The following is a 25,694-nucleotide window of genomic DNA, read 5'->3' as shown; positions in this document are numbered from 1 at the left end:
TTTGCGCTGCCAAGTAGATGCTCAACGTTCATCGTTTGCGTCGGATGATGTTCGAATTTAGAGCGATATTTTTACTTCACAAGGCGTGTCTTGCGCAAATGCTATCAAACTCAGTAACGAAAACGAAAGCTTTCTATTCAATTATCCCTCCAGCCCGATGTCGACAAATACTGCGAATGAATTCACCGGCATGCACACTTTAATCGATAAGTCAAACCATGTTGGTTTGGAGCGGTGTTTATCCCCTGGTCGGTAAGGTTTGCCTGCCTTGTCCACTGGATATCTGCGGTGAAACAATAAAAGTTCTGTCTGGACCACGCACATACCAACCGCAAGGCCTGCCATGTGATACCACCACCACCGGTGTGGCTCGGTTGGCACCGAAGCAGGAACGGAAACCCACAAAATGTCAGACTCTCGTAGCAAGCTCCGGCAAATCCCCTCTGTTTCACTCGGTACAGCTTCACGCTCGGTGCCAAGAAAGGAGAGATACTTTCACCCGTCACCAGGGCACGGATGTACACATGTGATGCTCTCAACTTGACATGTGTTCTTGAGCTGGCAAAGTGCTTAGTTTTATTACGTCTGCATAGAGTGTTAACATATTCATATCAAAGTCAAATACGATAAATATATTTGCGATAAAGTATCTTTCTCCGCAGCCAGGCGGGGTGAAGGTTGGCCTCCCTCCTGCCAAGCTATGAATGGTCTGTTTTGCATGTACTGGTGCTTGAAAGGGCTTGTCAATTGCGCTAGGGAGATTTGATTCAGCTCCCCATTTGTTTTTTCCTTGCAGTAGAGAGCGTTTCAATAACTTTTATTTTTTTATAATGGAAAATGCTTTAATCAAAACGCCATAAGATTTATTGAAATGATTCAGTTAACAAGATTTGGTAGGTAAAGTCAGATGTCTTAATCATGATGAAAAGGACAGCAGCGATATGATATTGATAAATTTTCTGTTTCAATGCTGACTCTTAAATACCATCAAAGCAAATGAAATCAGAAACATAGGTGACAGTCATCTCCCTTGATATAAAATAAGTGAAGTTGTAGTTGTAGTTATATTAAAAATACTTTAGATCGTGAATGCTATTACAGCCATATGTTACAAGAAAAAAATCCCCGTGAACATTTTTCGGTAACATAATCAACAGGTTCCTGTTAATTACAGGCTTTGGTATATTTTGGTGTGATAAGGCTAGTTCACTTACTTCTTGTCCTGAAAAGCATAGTATGCCAGTACATGAGATATCACTACCCTTCCTCACTTCCATCATACATCGGTTGCCTTCTGCCTTAACCAGTGCTACGGGAACCAAATTTATAGTAAACGTTGACAACGGTCTTATTCTGTTTTTATACATGAAAAGAATAGTAAGACTGGGTCTACCCATACTTACTTCTGGGCCTGGGCTACTTGTCGCCAATTTCCTAGGCGTCTCGACACTCGAAGGTCTGCTCCAAACTGGTCGAGCCACTTAGCATGCTGTGCCCATTTGTTTTTGAGGTCGGTGTGGTACTTGAAGAGAACCGATTTTACCACTCTGTCGTCCGGCATCCTCGCGACATATCCGGCCCATCGCAGCCTCTCGTGGTGCACAAAGGAAATCTTTCTAAGTAGTGCAACATGCGGTAAATACGCCTGCGCTATTCTTCACTTTCGGTTTGTACTCCACCAAATATTATCCGCAACACTTTTTGTTCAATTTGTTCTGTGAACAGCTTATAGAGAATTACTGGCCTAATTAGAAGTTTGCACGTGTTTGTATGTTCAGTTTCGTACGGTGCCGTATGTTCCTGGATCAAAGCTTTTTGCAAAGGCCAAAGAAGGCTTGAATTATTGTCGGCGGTTACCAGAGATCGCAAGTATACGAACTCATCTACCACTTTTAGTTCATTGCCGCCCATGATCACCGTCCGTGGGAGGCGAATGTTTGTTTCTCTCGAGCATTTTCCTTTCTTGCACTTGTTTTTGAGGCATTAATTCTTGCCCAACTCTCATAGCCTCCACTTTTAGTCTGGTGTAGATTGCCTCCGCCATCGCAAAGTTTCTCGTAATAAAGTCAAGGTCGTCTGCGAAGCTTATTAGTTGACTAGCTTTGCCTTTGAATCATGTCTCTCGTTTCGATGCCGACTCATCGGATTACACCATCAAGAGCAATGTTGTCGAAACCCTCTGCGCGCTTCAAAAGGATTAAAGAGTGTCCCCGGTACGCACACATAGCTCATTTGAAAAAATCGTATCAGTTTATCCGGAAAACCGTAGTCGACAATCATTTATCATAGTAGGTCTCGATCGACTGTATCATACGCTGCTTTGAAGTCTGCGAAGACGTGATATGCGAACACGTTGTACTCCCGGCACTTCTTAAGGATCTACCGGAGAGTTAAGATTTGATCCATAGCCCGCTGGTACTGCCCTAAAAATCAGTTTGCTGGAGAAGAAAGAAGGTGGAGCAGAATTCAAGAAATGTGTAGGCAGCGTTGAACAACGTTATGCCACGGTTGTTGCTGCAGCCGATCGCCCTTTTTATAGATGACGCATACAACTGCTTCCATCAATTCCTCCCAAATCCTGAAAATTATACAGTGGAATGCCGTTGCTAGAACCTCTTTGCCATGTTTAAAGAGCCCCACCGGTAGTCTGCGACCAGAAACTTCTGATCTGTTGTGATATAGCCCGGGTGTTTTCTGTATTCTAAACTTCTAACGGGTGTTAAATAAAAAATGAGAATTTTTTCAATACCTTTCAGTAACTCAAATACAGAGCGTAAAATTTTCTTTCTCCAAGAAAACTGCTCTTTGGGCTCCCTAGAAACAGTAGGCGTGTTTGGTTTTGCTAGTTTGAATTTAGTCAAAGCAAAGATGGCGTCGAAACAGCACGTGCTCCGCGAACGCATTGTACGGTTCTACGAAACGCATTTCCAGCAAGGAAAAAAGTTCACGGTGACACATTTTAAGGAAGAAAATGTACCTGTCAGTACGGTATATCGTATCCTTGAACGTAGAGCGGAAGGTCGGACGTGGTCGTCCGGTGACGATAATGACGAAGCAGAGGAAGACATCGTTAAAGAAGCTGTTTGACAACAAGGGCGCAACCAGCCTGCGTGACGCCGGTCGGAAATATGGCTGCTCCCACGTATTGGTCCATCGGACCCTCAAGATGGAAGGAATCGTCTGCAGGAAGAAAACGAGGTCGCCGGAGTACACGGAGGAGCAGATTGTGACGGTTAAAACACAGTGTCGGTGGATGACCAAAAAATACCGCGGGACGTTTTTCGTTCTGGATGACGAAAGCTATTTTCCGCTGTCCAAAACGCATATTCCAGGAAATAATAATTACTACTCCAGCGACAAGTCATCCACACCGCCTGAAGTGAAATACAAGTTCAAGCACAAGTTTGAAAAAAAAGGTTATGTTGTACATCGCCATTTCCGACCGGGGCATTTCAAAGCCTTGGTTTAAGCCGAGCGGTCTGGCAATCAACCAACAAATCTATCAAGAAGAATGCCTCGATAAAATCCTGCTGCCGTTCCTGAACAAGCATCACGCGGATGGGAAGTACGTCTTCTGGCCAGACAAGGCGTCTTCCCATTACGCCAAGAAGACGCTGGCGTATCTTGAGGAGAAAAAGATACCGTTCGTGCCGAAAGATCGTAACCCAACAAACGTGCCCCAGTGCCGCCCAATAGAGGATTTCTTTGGCTCACTCAGTGCCCTAGTATATAAAAACAATTGGAGGGCCAAGGATACGGAGCAACTGACTACAAGAATCCGGAATTGTATCCGGAAAATGGACGTAAGTGCCGTACAACGTTCTTGTGAGAGCATCGCAACAAAGTTGCGTCGAACAGCAGACCACGGCCCTTACTCAAACATTTACTGATATATTTTTGAAGAAAATACATTATGTTATTAATAAAAAATACTGAAATCGATGAAAAAAAAAATTTTTTTCTATGTGATTGAAAAAATTCTCATTTTTTATTTAACACCCGTTATTATTAGCATTCGCACACAAGTGCGCAAGTGACATGATTATCATAATTCGTGCATTTGTGTGGTTTTTAACACCCGGCTTTTTCTTCGCTTACTACTCCGAGCTTCGCTGCCTCTGGACAATACTATCGTCAACTACAATTCCCTGGAAAGGTTTCAATTAAATACCCTTCTGGCCAGTTTAATTGTAATAGGGATATATTTTTGTCAAGAGGTATTTGTTGAGGCTTTGCAGAGTTTAAAGTAAAGAAAGGGTAAGTGGGGAACCTGAGAACAAACCCATGCTTAAAGTCCGTTGACATCGAATGGCCTGAATTCAACCAAGATACGAACCCACATCTACCGGCTTGCCAAAGCGGACTCTGTAACCTTGCAGCTACGGAGCCCTCCTACCTCTTTCCTCATTCCATTGCTCCGCTATTGAGGTGCTTATCGAAAAACTGCTTCCACCTGTCAAAATTTATTTTTAAAGAGCACATTGCGGGTATACAAGTCAAGTGCATGAAATATACGAGTTGTTCATATCCTCTCATTAACAGGAATCCTAAACTTTGTTTAAAGAACAAACTTTTGATTTACAAACAAACTTTTAGACCAGCATTGCTTTATGCTGTACCGATCTGGTCAAGTTGCTGTTCAACAAGGAAGAAAACGCTCCAAAGGATTCAGAAAAAAATTCTGAAAATGATTTTGAGGCGTCCTTCTTGGTTCGGTACACTCGAATTACATAGACTTACTGGTGTTGAACCATTAGAAGCTATGTCAAATTAAATTATTAACAACTTTCGACAAAAATCGTTGCAATCCTCAATTGCTACGACAAGCTCTTTTTATAGCCAATAAGTTAGCAATTAATTTAGTTATAAGTTTACTTCCCCTTTTCTGACAAGTAGGTTTAAATCTTTACGAACGATAAGTCCTAATTGAGAAAGCAAACAAATCCTAACTATTAAAATTACAAATTCTTAACAGTGTTGAGAAGTCACCATTTGTGATTGGACACACATACTCATTATTTACTAATATTTATCATAAATACTTAAGCTACTAACAAATTCCTCCCTTTAAAAAAAAAGCTTCCACCTGTCGACCATCTCACGCTTGCTTGTGATCAAAGCAAAGCAAAGCCTTGGTGCTACATTCCGATTCGGAACTCGACCTTCTGTTTATTATATACTTTTGAGTGTACAACACAATTGCGGGGCTACGATCCTACTAACAGTAACAGTCTCTCCCGAGCCGAGACTTAAACCTACGACGACTGGCTTGTTAGGCCAGCATCGTGTCTCGAAACCGGCTGGGAAACCAGCTCGCTTGTAATCAGGTGTCTTGAATAACAACGCTAAGAACTAACGTGACAAGTGTGCGGGGCCACGCACACGGTATTACGGTAGAAATTGGAAAAAGGTTAGTCTGCATGGCGTTAGTTTTTAGGTTTGAAGTAAAGACTAACGTTGCGCGCGAACCGTCAACAAAATCGTCATCAAGATGGCACCGAGGACACAAGCGGTAGATCAAGCCAAGTTTAGCCTTCTGTACTTTTGCTGTTACCAGGAAAGCTAACCGAGTACGCTGGATTCGAAGCTATTACGAGATTCACTAACCCAAAGTTGATTGTTTCGTTTCTCTTACAATTGGGCTTTCTCAAGGCCACTAACACGTTCTTGAAGCAATGCTGAATTTTTTACCTTACAAATTATGAAATTTACAATTCTAAATTTTCCAGTTTCAATTATGTTTGAAATTTGTTTGTTGTTGCTATTGAGCTGTTCAGTATGTGTGATACAAATTAAACAACTCGGAAAAATCATATGATAAATAAGTTTAAAAATTGACCTTTGGTGTGTCATAGTATAAAAATGATACAGTATAAAGATAGAAATGGGAAATTAAAACTTTTTCGATCGTTGCTTTTACCGTATGCGGTCGAAAAATGAACACTAAGAAAAAAGCAGAAAAAACCAGTAACTATGTACTTCAATTGAATAATTTTGGTTCCCGAAAAACCAAGCGCTGTCCGCTACGGAATGCTGCAATCAAATAAGCGCGTGTTGCAAAAACCATACAAACATAAAATGATCGCCTGCCGAGCATAAAAAAAATATCATTTTGATATAGCAACGGGATAATGGAAACACACCTCCTTTTAATCTTAATATGGTTTACAAAGTTGGTAAAATAACATAAAATAATACCAAAATATTGTTTCTCCAAGACATAGCATAGCTTGATATTTCAATAACAAACCAACAATTCACATTGAAAATCACAAAAATTACCGATTCAGATATTTTCAAGTTATTGAACACTAAATGCCTAACTAAATCTATACATATAAAAATGCAGCTCTGTCTGTCTTTCTGTCTGTTGTTCAGGCTTGGAAACTACTGAACCGATCGGCGTGAAATTTCGTATCAGGGGCCGAGAAGGGTGACTAAGATAGTTTGAGACCCCTCCCTCTTCTGGAAGGGAGGAATCCCTTAAAATGAAACACAAATTCATGCACATCACGAAAATTAACCAAGCAAATGGAACCAAATTTGACAGGTGGATATTTTTAAGGGTAACAAAAATATCCATAGTAGTTTGCCACCCTTCCCTCTTCTGGAAGGGAGGGGTCTCATACAAATTAAACACAAACTCATGCACATCTCGAAAACTAACCAAGCAAATGGAACCAAATTTGACAGGTGGATGTTTCTAGGGGTAACAAAATCATCCATAATGGTTTGACACCCCTCCCTCTTCTGGAAGGGAGGGATCCTATACAAATGAAACACAAATTCATGCACATCTCAAAAACTAACCAAGCAAATGAAACACAAATTTCTGCACTTCTCGAGAACTAACCAAATAAATGGAACCAAATTCGGCAAGTGAATATTTTAAGGGGTAACAAAGATGTCTATAATGTTTCGACACCCCTTCTTCTTCTGAAAGGAGGGGTTCCACACAAATTTCTGCACATCTAGAGAAATAATCAAGCAAATGGAACCAAATTTGATATGTTGAGGTTTCTGAGAGCAAGAAAAATTTTCGACTCCAGACGCCATTGTTAAATTTAAGATGGAAACTTCCGGTTTCTATCCGGAAAATGTCTTCAAATATCATTTCAAAATCCAAGATGGCGACTTTCGGTTTCTGGAAAACAGCGGTATATGAATATGGGTATTTCCGAAATCATGATGATGCATTGAAACCACAAATCGACCTCAGACAACATTATGAATTGTAAGATGACGACTTCCGGTGAATGGGAAACTGCCGAAAATGACCAAATACCACCCAATATGGGTGTTTCTTCAACCAGAATGACGCTCAGAGGCCAGAAATCGACTCCAAATACCATTTTGAAATCCAAGATGGCGACTTCCGCTTTTTTTTAAAACTTAACGCTTTTTGAAAAAGCCAAAAACGGCCGATTTCCATCCAATATGAGATGCTCCGATACCAGAATGATACACAGAAGCTAGAATCGACCACAGACACCATTTAAACGTAGAACTACGTTTTTCTTTAGCCTACCACATAGGGATGTAAATAGGAAAACTATTAACGAAAAGGGGACGAAATATGTCCCTTTTTAAATGCTTAGAAATCGGTTTGTTTTCAACCGATTTCCTTCATTTTTGCAGGAATTGTTTGGAAAATTACACACGCATCCACCCAAATGTAGAAAATTGCTGATTGATTATGCAAACTATTGTACTATTGATAATTGTCAAGCCTTGTTTAAACGAAAATTACGTCCTCTGATTGGTCGTTATATGATTGCTTCCCAAGCACGGTCGACAGAATCATATACCTTGCAACTGAATTTGCAATTGATTGCCTATATAAGAGCCTGTTTCAGCCGAAGCCGCTCATAATAGTTCTGGACAGCGACAAGTTGTCAACAGCAGTCGTCCTTCCTTAGCAGTAGCACTAGCCCTGTGGTTGGTCACCACGTCTCAGGAGCAGCGCGGTTCTTCTCAGCGTGTGTCGCCAGACTGCCATTATTCCCCCGTGTTAGGGCAGCTTGAAGATCGTCATCACCAAACCCAATTTTGAACAGCAAAATGCCTTTTTTCAAGGCAAATAAACAAGTAATTGAAGGGTGAAAATTTCCTAGCATCAACACAAACAAACATTCTTCGCGGGATCCTAGCAATCAAATTCTGTTGTAGTTTATTTAGTTGATACCCCCACTGTTGGGACAGCACAAAGGCTGCGATCAACATAACCGATTTTGAATAACAAACTGCTCTGTTAGAACGCATTCACAAAGGCAGTTAATTCGAATATGCAGAGCTAATATGAAGTCGATTCAATCAATCAGCATTAACAGAATTTCGTCGTCTCCCAGCTGCCAAGTTGCAACATGATGCAACACGCAACAACGAGCAATCGAAATCCGGCTATAAAAGCGTGTTTCTGGGAAAACTAGCTACATTCATTAGTCGGAAGGTGAGCTGGATGGACCGTCCACAACGTTGACAGCAGTATAAGCAGATGCAGCACTCAGAAGTAACAGCGGGTTGCGCCTGTGGCTGCCTTCAAATTAAATAAATCTCTTGCGCTGTGGTTGGTCACCATGTCTCAGTAGCAGCGCGGTTCTTCTCAGCGTGCCTCGCCAGACTGCCATCATTTCCCCACTGTTGGGGCAGCTTAAAGATCGTCATCACCAAATCCAATTTTGAACAGCAAAATGCCTTTTTTCAAGGCAAATAAACAAGTCATTGAAAGCTAATAATTTTTGACAACGTAAGCAAGCATTCTGTGCGGATTCTAGCTTCATACATCTGTCGCGGCCGTCTAATTTACAGAAGGTGAAATAGCTTCCACAGTGCATGTTGTCCGTGTATCTTAACTCCTCCACTGTTGGGGCAGCACAAAGGTTGCGATCAGCAACCGATTTTGAACAGCAAAATGGTTATAGGTCGGTTGGTCTTCAACCGATTTTCTTCATTCTTGCAGCAATCGATTGGAAAATCATACACGCATCTGCCCAAATGCAGAAAAATGTTGTTTGATTCTACGAACTATTGCTTATTGATATGTTTCGTTGGATTCATCACGGCTTAATTCAACAGAAATAAAATACTATTGCACTATTGAAAATTGTCAAGCCTTGTTGAAATAAAAATAACGTCCTCTGATTGGTCGCTTGCTTGCTGTGTGTGTATGATATGGTCTGATGTGTGCATTGTATGATGATATGGTATGATGTGTGTGTGTATGATATGATATGTGTGTGTGAGTGCGTGTGTCTGTATGATATGGTATGATGTGTGTGTGTGTGTCTGTATGATATGGTATGATGTGTATGTGTCTGTATGATATGGTATGATGTGTGTGTGTATGGTTTTTAAGGTGGAAGTGCGTCGAAGCCATAAATGGCCGACTTTAAGACACCACGTGGTCAACTTCGAATTTTCAAATGCTCACCAACTGGGTAATAGTTATTGCATCACTTGTAAAAACATATCATCATGTTTGTTATGGTGATAAAAACATATGATAGTGTTTACATAGATAACGCATTAACTATTCCCGAGTCTAGTTAAGCTGAAAATTCGTTGTTGACCACGTGGTGGCTTCTACACACTACCACCTTAACTCGGCACGTTCTGCTAACTGCTGAATCCGGTTCACGAAATTCACAACCCTTCATTATTAGACATTGTAACTCATTACCCAAGTAAAAATATCGGTTTTATCAAAGTTTTATAGCGCTATAAATCTTTGATAAACCCAGTTGTGTTACTAGGGCAATGAAACACTCAATGCATTTGTTAATAGTGTACGTAGTTCTACGTCATTTATGCGGTCGTGTCTTGGATACAACCTCCTACTTTTTTAATTCTAAGATGGTGACTTCCGGTTTCTGGAAAACAGCCGAAAATGACTAAATAACACCTATTATGGGTGTTTCTTGACCCAGAATGATGCATGAAGCTAAAAATTGACCTCAGACACCATTTTGAATTGTTAGATGGCAACTTCTGGGAAACAGCCGAATACTACTACATATGGATATTTCCGTGATCGAAATAATGTTTAGAAGCCAAGCATTGACCCTGGACACCATCTTGAATTCGAAGATGACCACTTTAAGTTTCTGAAAAACAACGAAAATAATTGAATTCCACCCAATATGAGTATTAGAGATGGTCGGGTATGGGAAATTTTTTACCCGTACCCGACTCATCGAAAATTTTCAAACCCGTACCCGACCCGAACCCGAAGTCTGGTTTGTTTAAAATACCCATACCCGACCTGAACCCGAAAAATATCTATTCTAACTCCCCGTACCCGACCCGTACCCGATAGAAAAAAACGCCGAAATTGCCGGTACCCGACCCGTCCTGGTTTTTTTTTTAATTTTTTATTTCAACATGCCCGGGTACCTCGTACATTTTATGCACTGATGGCCGGAGCCAGGCTAGAACTATGAGGAATCGGTCCACTATGAAAAGTGCATGTCTGGTAAAGTTTAAAATAAACGACGAGTTTTATAAAAACATTAAAGGGTCAAACGAATTTTAAAAGGTCAAAATTAATATAGTTTATAACTTGAGAAAAATTTGATAATTCACTGCATTTGCCAAAAACCTGTAATTTTGAGTATAGATTCGGTGTCATTGATAAATTCTAAAAATCTGTAAAAAACAGATATTAAATAAATAAAAAAATAAATAAATAAACATTTAAGTGCTTAAGTCCAAAATTTGGGTTTTCAAAACTCGGCATACTGACGTTTTTGACATATTTAAAAAAAATATATCATTACATTGAAACGCTCTGCAGCTTCAATGATAGCTTGATTTTTGTTTTGGCCTCGAAGAAAAAGTTGTTTTTATTACCTGTAGTTTTTATTACCTATTATAAGCTAACAGATCAAAGTCATGTGTGTAGTGATTTGATCACACATGCTGACTTTGATTCTGACCATCTTCCAATAACTTTTTCTTTATCACATGAATCAGTTTTGAACCCTATGAACTCTGTTTTTAATTGTAACAAGGCTAATTGGGAAAGATACAAAACTCATATTGAGAGAAATTTCGATAATGAGCTTGATTTGCAAAACGAAGTGAATATTGATTCCGCTTTGGAAGCTTTAAAATTGCTGATGCCAGAAATTATTCTGTTCCAAAGGCTCAAGTGAAATTTGATTCACCAATAATTGACGAGAATCTCCAACTTCTAATTCGTTTGAAAAATGTCCGCAGACGTCAATATCAACGTTCTCGTGACCCTGTTTTTAAAACTATTTATAAAGATTTACAGAAAGAGATCAAACATAGATTTACTCTTCTGAGAAATCAAAATTTTGAGACTAAAGTTGAAAAATTGAAACCATATTTAAAACCTTTTTGGAAGCTGTCGAAGATTCTTAAGAAACCTTCAAAGCCTATTCCAGTTTTAAAAGATGGTGAACGTTTTCTTGTATCCAATGAACAAAAGGCTCAAAGACTTGCTCAGCAGTTTGAGAGTGTCCATAACTCAAATTTGAATTTTGTGAGTCCAATTGAAAATGAAGTCACTCGTCAATTTGATTCAATTTCTTCCCAGAATTTTTTACCTGCAGAAATAATTGAAACTAACTTGAATGAGATTAAATCAATTATTAAAAATTTCAAAAATATGAATGCACCTGGTGACGATGGAATCTTTAATATACTAACCAAACATCTCCCTGAGAGCACAATGGAATTTTAAGTGAAAATTTTCATTTGCTGCTTCAAAGTTGCATATTTTCCCAAATTATGGAAAAATGAAATTACTCCAATTTTAAAACCGGATAAGAACCCAGCTGAAGTTTCAAGTTATCGACCAATCAGTTTGCTTTCTTCAATAAGTAAACTGTTTGAGAGAATTATTCTTAACAGAATGATGTCACACATCAACGAAAATTCAATTTTTGCAAATGAACAGTTTGGATTTCACCATGGGCATTCCACAACTCATCAATCGCTCAGAGTTACTAATATGATACGAGCTAACAAATCTGAAGGTTATTCCACTGGAGCTGCTCTGTTAGACATAGAAAATACATTCGACAGTGTTTGGCATAAAGGTTTGATTGAGAAATTGCAAACTTTTAAATTTCCAATTTTCCTAATCAAAATTTTAAAAAAATATCTTACTGATCGAACTCTGCAGGTTGTCTATCAGAATTTAAAAGCTGATAGATTTCCTGTCAGAGCAGGTGTACCTCAAGGTTCAGTCTTGGGTCCAGTCCTGTACAACATATTCACTTCAGATCTTCCTGATTTGCCTCCCGGATGCACAAAGTCATTGTTCTGCGATGACACAAGCATTTCCGTAAAAGGAAAAAGTCTTCGTGTCATATGCAGTCGATTGCAGAAAAGTTTAGATATTTTTTCTTCCTACTTGCAAAAGTGGAAAATCTCTCCCAATGCTTCAAAAACTCACATGATAATTTTTCCGCATCAGCCTAGGGCTTCTTTCTTCAAGCCAAACAATAATCACGTTGTCAAGATGAATGGGGTTATTTTAAGTTGGTCTGACATGGTTAAGTACTTGGGACTAATTTATGATAAAAAACTTATTTTCAAAGAGCACATTGAGAGTATACAAGCCAAGTGCATCAAATATACGAGATGTTTATATCCTCTCATTAACAGGAATTCTAAACTTTGTTTAAAGAACAAACTTTTGATTTACAAACAAATTTTTAGACCAGCAATGCTTTATGCTGTACCGATCTGGTCAAGTTGCTGTTCAACAAGGAAGAAAACGCTCCAAAGGATTCAGAATAAAATTCTGAAAATGATTTTGATGCGTCCTCCTTGGTTTGGTACACTCGAATTACATAGACTTACTGGTGTTGAACCATTAGAAGCTATGTCAAATAAAATTATTAACAATTTTCGACAAAATCGTTGCAATCCTCAATTGCTACGATAAGCTCTCTGTATAGCCAACATGTTAGCAATTAAGTTAGTTGTAAGTTTACTTCCCCTTTTCTGACAAGTAGGTTTAAATCCCTACGAATGATAAGTCCAAATTGCGAAAGCAAACAAATCCTAGCAATTAAAATTACAAATTTCTAGCAGTGTTGAGAAGTCACCATTTGTGATTGGACACACATACTCATTATTTACTAATATTTATCATGAATACTTAAGCTACTAACAACCCTTAGAAAAAAAAAATTATATATAATATTGTTTTAATTTTTATAAAAACAATTTTTTTTGCGAAATTTGGTTGATTTGTGGAGTTGTGCAAAAACTACGTAAGCTGTTTTTGTAAAGAGGACGCCCTGTGGCGTTGCTTGTGGTTAAAGATCATATAATTCTGTTTTATAAAAAAGTGAGGGGAGAAGTGCTAAAAAATCATGAAAAATTAAGTCACGTGCTTTATGAACGTCTCCAAATAAAAAGTGGAATGGCCATTCGTGTTCAGCACCCCAAAATTAAGTATGTACCATATTTTTGTCGTATTTATCGACACTTTTTTTTTTACCTGGCAAGCATTTGTATTAAGTCGCCCCACTGTGCAATGCTCCGCGATTTTCCTGACAGTTATGAAAAAAGCCCGACAAAAATTCCATTTAAATCAAAACCGTTGCAGGAAGAACTATTCAATCTAACATTAGAAAGCGATAGCATGATGTCATTCCCTTGGTGCAAAGACTGCCGACAACTGTCAGATTAGGTATTGGGCGATCTCTCGTTGAGTGATGATGGGCGATTTTCTCTCCGATCTTACCGATTATCGACATCAAGAAAACACCCAGGCTTGAAATGATAAAAATTAAATTCTCACAATGCACGAAAATTGAATTACCCGTACCCGACCCGTACCCGACCAATTGAGAATTTTTCAAACCCGTACCCGACCCGAACCCGAAGCCTTGGTTTTTTAATTACCCGTACCCGACCCGAACCCGTAGAATATTTTTTGGCGTTACCCGAAACCCGACCCGAACCCGTCGGGTATGGGTCGGGTACGGGTTTCAGGTAAAAATACTCATATACTCATCTCTAATGAGTATATCCGGAATAGAGGTGATGTACTAAAGGCCAAAGACGAGGATGTTGTCATTCCGATAAAACCAATAAATTCAAACGATATAAACAAATCGCAAGAAACCAATGAATTTTGAATGTTGAAAATTATTAAATTCAACACAAAAATAGGCGGGACGAAGTTTGCCGGGTCAGCTAGTATACTATAAATGATCAATTACAAACAATTTACACTTAAAAACTTACTTTTAACGGGATATTTTTTCACAGGCTCTTTGTTGGATAAAAAATATTGTACTCGGTAAATATACCAACATAAGAAGTTAAAAATATCTAGCTACTGTATGACGATATTTTCCAAATATAGAAAATTTAAAAGTTTATAAACCATGTTCTGCATAGTCTCATTTTGAAGCGCGATGCCTACTGAATCTTTTGACAGCTTATGGGCGTCAAGAAGTATTGTTAACCTTTGTGCTGGTTGAAATCGATAAAATTTCAGCTTTCTGATGGTGCAATCGATGCTACCGTACCGTTCACTGTTTTTGTAACGTAGTGATTTATCATCAAACCAACTATGAAGATTGTCAAAGAAGGTTCATTTAATCAATCTGTGAACTTAGAAGACCTTTAAAAAGTCTCGATATTGCCAGGGAACTTTTTAAAAAACACAAAAAAGCTTTGAATGTGATTTTTTTAATGTCATATTATATGAAGTAAGTTAAGCATCAATGAGTTTCAACGAAAACAGTCAACTGCAAATGAAAACCTTATGTTTCTGGTCAAACTGGTGGTATTAGATAATCCGAACCAACCCGAACTCATGAGTTACATCATTGTGGAAATCATCGAAAAATTTCAGCTTCTATGGTAGAGTTGTTGTCTTAGTTCCAAGAACATACCTCTGTCATATAATGGATGAGCTTCTGAGATATTCTCAACAGGTTGCTATTGAATTCGGATCCTTTGACTACGACCCCTAGGCCAAAATGCATAAAAAGTTCAAACTTTTTCGTCGGAAGTAATATTGCGAGGGAAATGTTCGTACGCGGACAATGATGATAATACTAGTTACTCTTCAGATTATTCTGAGTGCTCGGATTGATTATTAAAGAAAACAGTGTTAACCCTGAACCTCATTGATCTGAATTAATAGTTATGTTTCATTCATAAAGGCTCAGCCATTTATTGTGGAACAGAAACTACCATTGAATCTGAGCTACATCATCAGAAAAGTAACAAATTATTAAAAATTGGGTTATTCCATGAAAATTTCAGTCACAACTACTTATTATACTATAATTTCGATCTATGATACGTTTCCAGTCAAAAAATCCATTAAAATAATTTTGATCAGGTTTGAAGTGCTTCACTGTGCATCCCCTTTTGATGATTTGAGTTAACTACGCAGCCTATAGCGCAGAATACTGCGTCAAATTTAGCATATCTAAGTAGAAATTGGCTGAGTTCTAAGAGCGGGGTGCCAACATCTGGTCGAGTTGGTGCGAGTTCATCTTATGTCAAATGAATTAAGTATTACTATACCTATTTATCTGGCAAATCTTTGAAATCTCTTAACTCTGTATTATCTTCAATATCAGCATATCAGGTCTTGAGGATGTTTAATTTTAAAAATTTGTTGAGTCTTCAAAATGCAAAAACCAAATGACAATGTTAGCTGCTTTATAAATCTGAGCAAATCGCTTAAATCAACAATCCATAGCATCTGAAAAAATTACTCACTGATAATTCAAATTTATTGCCATCCTCGCTTGTTGTGCACTACACTGACTGGTGGGAAGTATTTTACATATCTACGAGTGCCAGTGCAGATTCAATAATCAGAAGCACCAGACTGACGGTTCACCATTTCCGATTCAGCACCACAGCACTGTGCAGCCCAATAACAGGGACTCCCGTCGTCTTTTCATCAGTACGACTACTGTGCTACTGCTTCTGCCGATACTGTACTCCTAGCGGCAGAAAGTCACGACCACATGAATCTCTTCGCACCAGCAACCGAAAACTACTGCAGACAAAATGGGGAAAACCATAAATCAGAGAAATGTGATTCAATTGTAGTTTATGACTTTCGAACTGCGTATCGATCTGAAATATCGAAAAGCGTGACAGGGGAAAGAAATGTGGTTGCGGTTTCTGCGGAACGAAATTCGGTGCGGAACACAATTCCTATGGCTGCACATAATTTCAATTGATTGTGGTTTGATTGCATATTATTATAACTAGTACATATTTTATTGCCAATTTTCTGTATTCTAACGATATTAACTTCCCTTCACTAATATCACTCTTTCTTTACTTTTCTAGACAAACCCATCTGCCTGCCGGATCAAAAGAAAATCTACGGTGTGGCACGCAACGAGGCAGCGGAAATTCTCTGCCATGTCGATGCATATCCGCCTCCGGAATCGTTCAAGTGGTCCTTCAATAACACGGCAGAAACCATCGACATGCCGCAAAGTGGATACCGGGTACATACCGAACAGGCCTCCTCTCTAACGTACACACCGGTGAAGGTAAGTTCAGTGAATGAAAATCTCATATCAACCCGAAAAAAAATCCCCTCAATAACATTGTGAGTCGTTGTTTCACAAGTGCTTCACAGAATTCAGATTCATAGCTCGAGTTTACTGAAGTGAAAAGCAGCTTGCAATAATAATTTATCAGTACCCTCACGGACATATTCGAAATACCGTTCGAAATTATTGCCGTCCTAGATACCGGAGGCAAATCATCCCGACGGTATTCCATCACGACTTTTACATCAGAAAGAGAATCATTTCTCCATGACTATGGGGAGAAGCAATTCCACATCAGGGTTTAGTCGATCATGTTTTCTGCTCCATCTGCCATAATGTACCGTACTGCATCAAATTTCGAACACTTAAGCAATGATGTATCTTCTTGCACTAGAAAAACAACTAAAAATGAATTTTCTCGTCGATCTTAAAGGTTTAACATGTTGGTTATTTTATTTGTGTTGCAATCAGGTGCTATTTATATAAATTCAAACATGTTTTGTTAATTAAATTAACGAGAATTTAGAACTCGGCTTTGATTCAAATTCCGAACACTTCAATGTAAATACTAAGAGATAGATAGGCAAACCATCTCAACACTGACTGTCACTTTTTTCAACGCCTGCTGGTTCCCTGGTAGTGGTCCTACAGTGAAGAGCTATACATCACTGGGTAAAGGACATTCCGAGGAACGACATGGTATATAATAATCATATCTTTGGTTACTCTAGCTATAATAATGTAACTTTTATTCCGAAGTGTTCGAAGTTTGAGACTGTTCTAAGTTTGAGTCAAAACGGTACATACCGCAGTGATGTCCATCATAGTGGCGGCAGCACTGTGCGGTCCGGTCAATCGCACGGCTGCACATTGCCACATGGCATTCAATCTTCCGTGCTCTGATAAATGCCACCACCAAACAACATCAAGTATTCCATCCCACGGCAACGACCCAGCTAGAAGCACACTGCAAAATTCATTCAACTTTTAATTAAATATTTAAATCATTTGACCTATAAAATCGGGCGAACTCCACGAACGGGGTAGCAAACGCAGAAAAAAGGCCCCCGTTCGAAAGCTTTTGTCCGAGCGCGGGTTCGCGCGTTACTCACCGGTTATTTCGGTGATACTTGCTCGGAGCTCAAGGCACGGCACGGCAGGATATAATATTTAGCACTAGTCAAAGCCCCAGGATGAAGCGATGGATTCGCGCTCCAGAGCGCTAGAATGAAATCGGATCGGATCCGCCCGAGTGGTGATGGTTCGTAAATTATGAAAATCTAGCATTTTGTTCACGAGTTTTACGAATCTCTTACTGAACGGTATCTGGTGTTAAAATGTGTTACTCATTGATTCGCATTAAAATCAATTAGAATTAGAGTCTTGAATAAGAAAATAATGTCAAAATGTCTTGTTTATGCATGTTCTTGAATATTTAAAACAATTTTATTCATTCTTTCGAAACGTCAACAAAAGTTCATATGAAAAAGACTTTTTATACTTTTGCTTGTTGTTATTTACCAAAGAACACTGAACTAGAACACTGCAACACGCAACCAGAAAAATAAACAAGTTCTGCAACTTCTCATTTACAAATTATCAAATTCTAACTCAAATCATAATCCCAACCTTGATCCGTATTTTATATGATTGTTTTTTTTATTTTTTTTTCATTTCCTTCGGTTTTAGACTTGATTTCATTTCAATTCCCACTCCAATTCCAGATCTATGTGCAAGTCCAAGTCCAAATCTTAATCCTAATCCAAATCCTAATCTCAGTGTCAACCTCTATCTTAATCACGGTGTCTCTGGTAGAAGATATATACGTCAAAAAAAGTATCACTCTAATACTCATTCTACAGCTTAGGGTAATCTCTTTAACATGCTACCAAAATGAAATGTTCTATCGGTGGGCCTAACGCAATTTTTTTCATACATGTTTTGTCATTGATAAACTATGAAAAGTTATCGATAATCTCCGACCGTACTGAAACTTTCAGTGTTCTCAGATTTTTTCAAAAGGGTTGAGTGGGTTGAAAAGACCCTCGAAAATTTCGAGTCCAGAATCAGATGAAAATGAAAAAAAACGCCTCAAATTTGCTATTATAACTTTTTTGGTCGATTTCTCTGAAAATCAACATGGTAATTCAATCCTATAAAAAGAATAATTAATCGGCCATTGAAAGTTGCTGCGAGGTTATATTATGAAAAAAGCGACGAAAGTGAACGTATTCAAAAATACGCTGTTTCAGATATGAGAGATACATTTTCATTTAAAGCCTTGAGCCTTCGAATAACGAATATTAACCCATTTCCGGTGGGTGATGCCGTATGACATCACCTAACATCTAAGCTCTAATTGTTACTTAACAATTATACTAGCAGCTTTGAACAGCGAAACTATTTAATACGGTTAGAGAAAAGATCGATCTACAATATGCAATAAAGTTAGTGTCGATTGTGCATGTAGTAGCTAAGTAATACGAGTTTGATAGTCATTTTTCAGGGTAAATGGGTAAAATCTCTCTACCGGGAATGGGTTAAAGGGATGTTAGTTTTTTGGTATAAGTTCATCCATCAGAGACACCGTGTAATCTTAATCTTACCCCAATCTCAATGCCAACCCCAATCTTAATCTCAATACCAATCTCATTCTCAATTCAAACCCTAATCCTATCTTATTCCTAATTTGAATCCCGATGCTAATTTAATTTCCAAACCCAAACCAGAGGTGAAACCAGTTCCAAATCCAGTTTAAATCTCAATTTCAATCCGAATCCCGAATTCGGATTCCTATCCCAATTTCAATCACAATCAAAATCTAAGCCAAATCCCAATCCCAACCTCAATCACAGTCCAAATCCCAAACCAAACCCTAATTCCAATCCCCAAACCCGAACCTAATCCCGATTCCAGCCCTATTCCTAACCCCAAATCATTCTAATCCCATTTTTTACCAATCCCAAATTTATTTCCAAACCCAATTACAACACCGATTCTAAATTGAGTTCAAATATCTGTCTTTATTGAAATCCTTCCTTACTTAGATTCCAATCCTGATTTCTATCTCAATCAAAATTTAAACCTAATCTCAATCCCTTTCTAATACCAATCCTAATCCTAATCCCAATCTCAATCCCAGTTTTAATCTTAATGCAATTACAAATTTCAATCCCATTATTAATGCCATTTTTAATTCCCAACTAAATTTCAATAACTATTCCAAATTCAGTGTAAATATCAATCCCAATCCTAATTCGGATTCCATTCCTGTTTTCAATCTCAATCAAAATTAAAGCCCAATCTAAATACTAAAACCAATACCAGCCTCAAACAAAATCCCAATCCCAGTGCTAATCCTAATCATGATCCCAATCCCAATTCCAATGCTAACCCTATTCCCAGTTTCAGTCCCGATTTCAACAGGTGTCAACTAAAATTTTGAAATTTTTTTGAGGCATTCTCACTCCACAACAAACAGGCTTAAAGAGAAATGAGAATATGTATAATAAGTAAGCTCTCTCTCCTATTTATGCCGAAACTGTTCTGTTCAAAATGGCGTCCAAACAGAAAGCTTTCCGCAAGTGCATTGTACAGTTCCAATTAAACTGCACGAACATTTTGGCAAAAAGTTCAAGGTAAACCTTTTTGAAGGCACAAAGCTTCCGGTTTCACCTGTGAATAATTTTCTGGAAACTCCAACATTGATCCGCCAGGAAGGTAATACATAGAAGACGAGCCTAACTTTTTCCTTCTTGTCTAAATCATGGTGCAAGCCCAGTAGTCTGACTATCCATCAAGAGCATTCCATTTTCTGGAAACTCCAACATTAATCCGCCAGGAAGGTAATACATAGAAGACCAGCCTGACTTTTTCCTTCTTATCTAATAATCATGGTGCAAGCCTAGTGGTCTGACTATCCATCAAGATTTATACCAGAATGAAAACACCATACCGATGAAAGGTATGTGTTTTGGCCTATTGAAACAGCTTCACATTACTTTGCTTAGCTTAGCTTAGCTTGACTGACTGCACATATCAATGGTTGCACACCGTGATTGATCCGAATCAGTAAAATTGCACAGTGAATCGACTGAATGGGGCTGGGAGTAACCGACCATTCCCATTGTACAAGTTTTAGTGACTCAATACTTTGAAGAGTCAATAACGACGCCGGCCACGTCCTTGCAATCAGGTAGGAAGAGGGGAGAAATGTTAGTGTGACCCTTGCTATTTGAAGACCGTGTTTACCTCTGCATCTTCACAAAGGTCACAGGAAGGAGGTTTTTGTTAAGTGATGTGATCATACATATATTTTATACCCGACTCTATTAAGCTTTTTTTCGTTCGATTGGCTGATTAGAGAGGCGCGCTCAGTTTATTTATATTTGGTACTGTTTAAACAAGCAGACATCAATAATGCTGTAGGGACCACGCATTAATTATTATATAAACTAGCTGACCCGGCAAACTTCGTACCGCCGCCTTGAGTTTCATTGACTGTTGTATTGCAAAAACTAAAATATCTAACTGCTGATAAAAAACATACCTACAATATGTTTCGGCTCTGATTTGTTTTTAATTTTTTTTCTATCCTGCGCTCGTAAAATTCTACGTTTTTATTTCATTGAACATTATGAAGCACCTTTCAACCATAATCAAACCATTTCAATACATTTCTGAAAATAAACAGTTATTTTTTTAAATATTCTGAAGGAAATTATTACATTATTTTTTCAATTAATCAAAAGCTTGGTTTCATGCAAATATAGTATTATACTTCTGCCTGGCCATTCTCACTGGAACAGATTTTATAAAAAACTTCAGAATTCTAAATAATTCAAGCTTAAAATTCGGAATATACGAAACATGTGTAAGTGGTCAAGGCGATCCTAGCTACTAAATTCTATATATTCCACAATGTCGGGGTCAGGGTCACGTGAATATGCGACATAGAGCTGTCCATGTGAGAAGCATGAATACTCGGAGTTTATGCCACAAATTTTCAGTGACTGCCTTGGGTTTTATCAATAGTCATCGCGAATGGGCGACGCACGGGAAATTGCAGACGTGTAGGAGTAATCGAGATTCGCGGGATTATTACGACTTCTCCTTTGTAGTTTCCTGTTAGAATTGTCGCTCAAGGACATTTGCCATCGGGTAGTGGCAGCAATGCATCTGTTCGGTGGTAAATTTGACCTTGAATCTATAAAGTAGTTGTTTTTGAAAATATTTGATTAGCATTTTTCTCTCAATTGAGTGTTTAAGTTACTATACTTTATTTTTCTTTTGTTCAAGACTCGTTTGAAGACTATGAAAACTAAGTGTGTAACTGACGATTTTGAGATATATGGGGTGTCGAACGTCGTGCATTACGAGCTCGTCTTGTTCTTAACCGATCAACTTTCTAATATTCTATCATCAGTGTTGCGAAGCCTGACACTTTTATTGACCTGCTACTACTCGTGTCTTAACTCGCGAAACTGGAACAAAAACAACGAATTCAATTTTAATTCAACGGCATGTTAAGTATTTGAACATTCCACTTACAACAACTTCATCTGAACAAAAAACACTTCGACCACAGCAGAAATTTGTCAAAGTCAACTGGAAGATATGCAAGAATCAGTTTGATCATGTAGGTTAGAGAACATTCCTTTTATAAAATACCCTTAGCGGCATCTTCGTTAGGAAGCATTCCTACTACATGTCGAAGAAAATTAATCGAAACCAACTGAAACCAGTATGAACACTCCTTATAATTCTTGCAAAAACACATTATTGTTTTTAATCTATTATGTTTAATACGTACCGACAGTGTCTTCTTCTTTCTTGAAAAACAGTCACAGCACAAATTAACAGAAACCGACGTTGAATTTAAGTGGCATCAACAGAAACCAATATGAAAGTCGCATAGAACTATTCCATGAAATATTAAAAAAAATGAAGGCTATCGTTTAAGTACGCTCCGGTGATGAAAACATGTTTCGAATTTTTCCGATCAAAGGCAACAATAAATCGTTACCCACTAAAACTCACAGAAAACCTCTCAGAATCTCAGAAGGGCGGGAAATATCAAGGGTTGGTTTTTAATGTTTTATAACTTTTCCAGTTGATTTTCGTTATTGCCATGGCATAGTGACAATATGGTTTTGTCCTGAACAAAAATTCTCGCAAAACCTAATGGCCAACCATTTTTCGGGTATCTTTTTTTTTTTTCAAACATACATGATACCAATTGTTTTTCACGTGACCATGTGACTTAAAGCAGTTTATGCGAGAATATGCATGTTTTAGGTTTGATGCCATCAGTTATTAGGGCTTTGGGCATTATCGAATATCACCCAACTGCGGAGCGCGAAGGTACATACAGACGTTTGAAATTAAATGGTAAATTGGTAGGTACACGGAGCTTCGAAATTTTCGCTTCAATGACATTAATATTTCATCAGCTATTTGAGGCACAGTGCAATTGACACTTCGCAACATTATAGTTTTCAATTCAACATTCAACAATTAATTATAAATCCAGAGATTTGTAGGAATTCAATAGTGCCTATTTTACGAAACATGAACAGAAATCAATATTTTTTCAGAAGCAAAATCTACACGTTTCTTTTACCAGCTAACAGAATCATTGCAGCATGGGCAAATGTCAATGATCTAAGTCAGTGTGCATTTTAGAGAAAATTGATAAAATTGATTAGATCCGAGCAACGGTAAATTAAATCATCGCACATGCAGTGTTATTCTTGTTCTTTCTTTTTATTTATCAGATAAATAAAACGATTATATGCAACTTTGCTCAAATAAGCCAGAAATTTAATTTACATTATCAAGTATATGCCCTTGAATAAAATCAAAACCACGTTGAGAGTATCCACATGCATGTCGAGTTTGCTGCTACCACGCTATAGCGCTTTTGCATAGAAAAGGTGTAGTAGGCAGCGAAAACGAATATCAATTTATATGTGAATCATTAACAGGTGCTTGTTTACGACGACGCCTCAATAACGACGCTACAACAGCTTGTCCACCGCTCATAGCCTGCAATCATAGTAATCTAATGACGTTGTTTTTGGAGTAAAAGGCGGGAAAAAACGAAAATGAATTTCAGTTTTTTTTTTAATTTGATCAGTTGATTATTGTTATTTTTATGGCTTATTAACACGTCGAAGATTAAGACCAAACAAACACAAAAAGAATCACTCAAATCCGTTGATTCTATTTGGAGTGAAACGCCGTTATACAGACACCAACTTATTTTTATTTAATAGCTTTAAATTTATTTATTTCTATAGAGCAAAAAATTGTTCAGTTTACTGATTTGAGACTAACTTAAATCACAAACGACGGTAAGTGGTATATTTCAGCGAACTGTAAAATGCTATACTACACAAAGTGAATCTTATTTTTACCGACATACCATAGGAAGTTTGTTGGGGTTATTCATAAATTTGTGGAGTTTATTTGAGAGAGATAGAAGTTATCATATATTCATTTTTACAATCGAGCTGAACTAACAAACATTACATCTTAGCGTAGTTAGTCTAGTAGACATCAGAATTGCATTGTGTTTTGTGATTCAAATCCGGTTAAAACCAACATTGAAAGATGTTGTTAGGCTAGGCACACGTGTGCGTGGTTTGTATGATGAGATATACATTTTTTTTCGCGGCCACGCAATATCAATGTTTTTGAAATGATTAACCTAGGTCTAAATACAATAGCGCGCGCGAAATATCTGGTAAAATGCCTTGAGTAAACTAAAATACGCCTAAATGAATTATCTAATATTATGATTAAGCTGAGAGAGCTACCTACGTAATATAAAAATTGGCAAAGTTCCATGCATTCAAAGCTTTAAAAATTAAAATACCAAAAATGAATATGAAACAAAAAAAAGCCCCAAGTTTATTAACAAAATGCCAAAATCGGAATAAAGTCGTCAAGGACTCATCTCAAGTTGACCAACCAGACTCCAGAATGCTCTATTAAAAAAGCCCATGTATAGCAATACTTCTCCAAAAGCTAGTAAAATCATTAAATTTTATGTACAACTTTTATTATCATAGCATGACATATGCTGTTTTGTGTCGTATCGATAAAAAAGCAAGGCCTTCAGACAAGCAAATACTGTCAACCAAATATGTACTACTGGCCATTGTACCCTGAACAAAAATTATCTTTGCTTTTCCCGTTTCACTACACCAAACTACAACTTTCCTGTCCTGAATCACACCCGGGAGCAACAGGGTGTAGTCTGAAAACATCAACAACAAAAACAAATGCTATCAAATGCCGTACGAAAAAAAATGACATTTCGTTTGGCTGTTTGTTTTTAAGCTGCAAAGTGTAGTACGGGACGATGTAGCATCGTTGCAAAAACTCGTGAAAACGAATTCGTCATGAGCATTCGCCTCTGCTGTTACTTTATGGGGCACACATCACATATCAAATGTTTGGCAAAAAGAAAACTAGTACTCATCTGAACCATTTGGGTGAATCCGACAAAACAGACGCCGACCAGCACCAAGCGACACATCACAGCACATCTCTTCAAGTATTGTCTCGCCATTTTTTCGCTCACATCACCATGCATATTCGCCTGACACACGGCACGCTTGCGCGACGCACAGAGTTTACACTAACACATACACCATTTTGCTGGCCTTGCGGTTTTGTGGTTTCAAAACCATGATAAATTTTTCACTTTTGTTCACCAAAACACTGAATCTTCACTTTTCTCACTTAAATATAGCATCACACGACACATCTTTACACTTTACAACATATTTAGCTCTAAAATTCACATAAAAATCAATAACTCCAGCGGAGAGGTTTCAGAACACATTTTACTAGTTAACTGTGCTGCCAGTTCTATTGAAACAGCTTCACATTACGTAGAAAAACTCAAACGTTCCTGAACAACTCGACTCTATTTGTACCCTAAATCCGCAATCCAACGAATCTTCTTCAGTGTCGTTGAACCAAAATTTTCTTCGGGATTTTAGGTTCCTTTGGTGCAAAAATAACTGGAGATCAACGAACTGCAAACAGTTGATTGGTAGAATCAACAGATGCATCCCTTTGTTCCGGCATCATAATGAAGCATCGAGGGAAGGCCGCTTACGGGCCTTTCTCAAGTATTTATTAATTTTTTTTCGT

General features: G+C 38.0%; 1 protein-coding gene across 2 annotated transcripts in view; it reads left to right on the top strand.

Moving 5' to 3' along the window:
• LOC129731141 (synaptogenesis protein syg-2) overlaps positions 1-25,694 on the top strand; it is an 827,904-nt gene that overhangs the window by 622,360 nt on the left and 179,850 nt on the right. For both annotated transcript variants that reach the window (XM_055690922.1, XM_055690921.1), the window contains exon 12: positions 16,315-16,523. In XM_055690922.1, the coding sequence (XP_055546897.1) occupies positions 16,315-16,523 (209 nt within the window). The remainder of the gene's footprint in view (positions 1-16,314; positions 16,524-25,694) is intronic.

Source organism: Wyeomyia smithii, chromosome 3, assembly GCF_029784165.1.
Source record: "Wyeomyia smithii strain HCP4-BCI-WySm-NY-G18 chromosome 3, ASM2978416v1, whole genome shotgun sequence".
In the NCBI taxonomy this organism is placed as follows: Eukaryota; Metazoa; Arthropoda; class Insecta; order Diptera; family Culicidae; genus Wyeomyia; species Wyeomyia smithii.
This window is presented reverse-complemented; position numbering and strand designations above follow the sequence as displayed.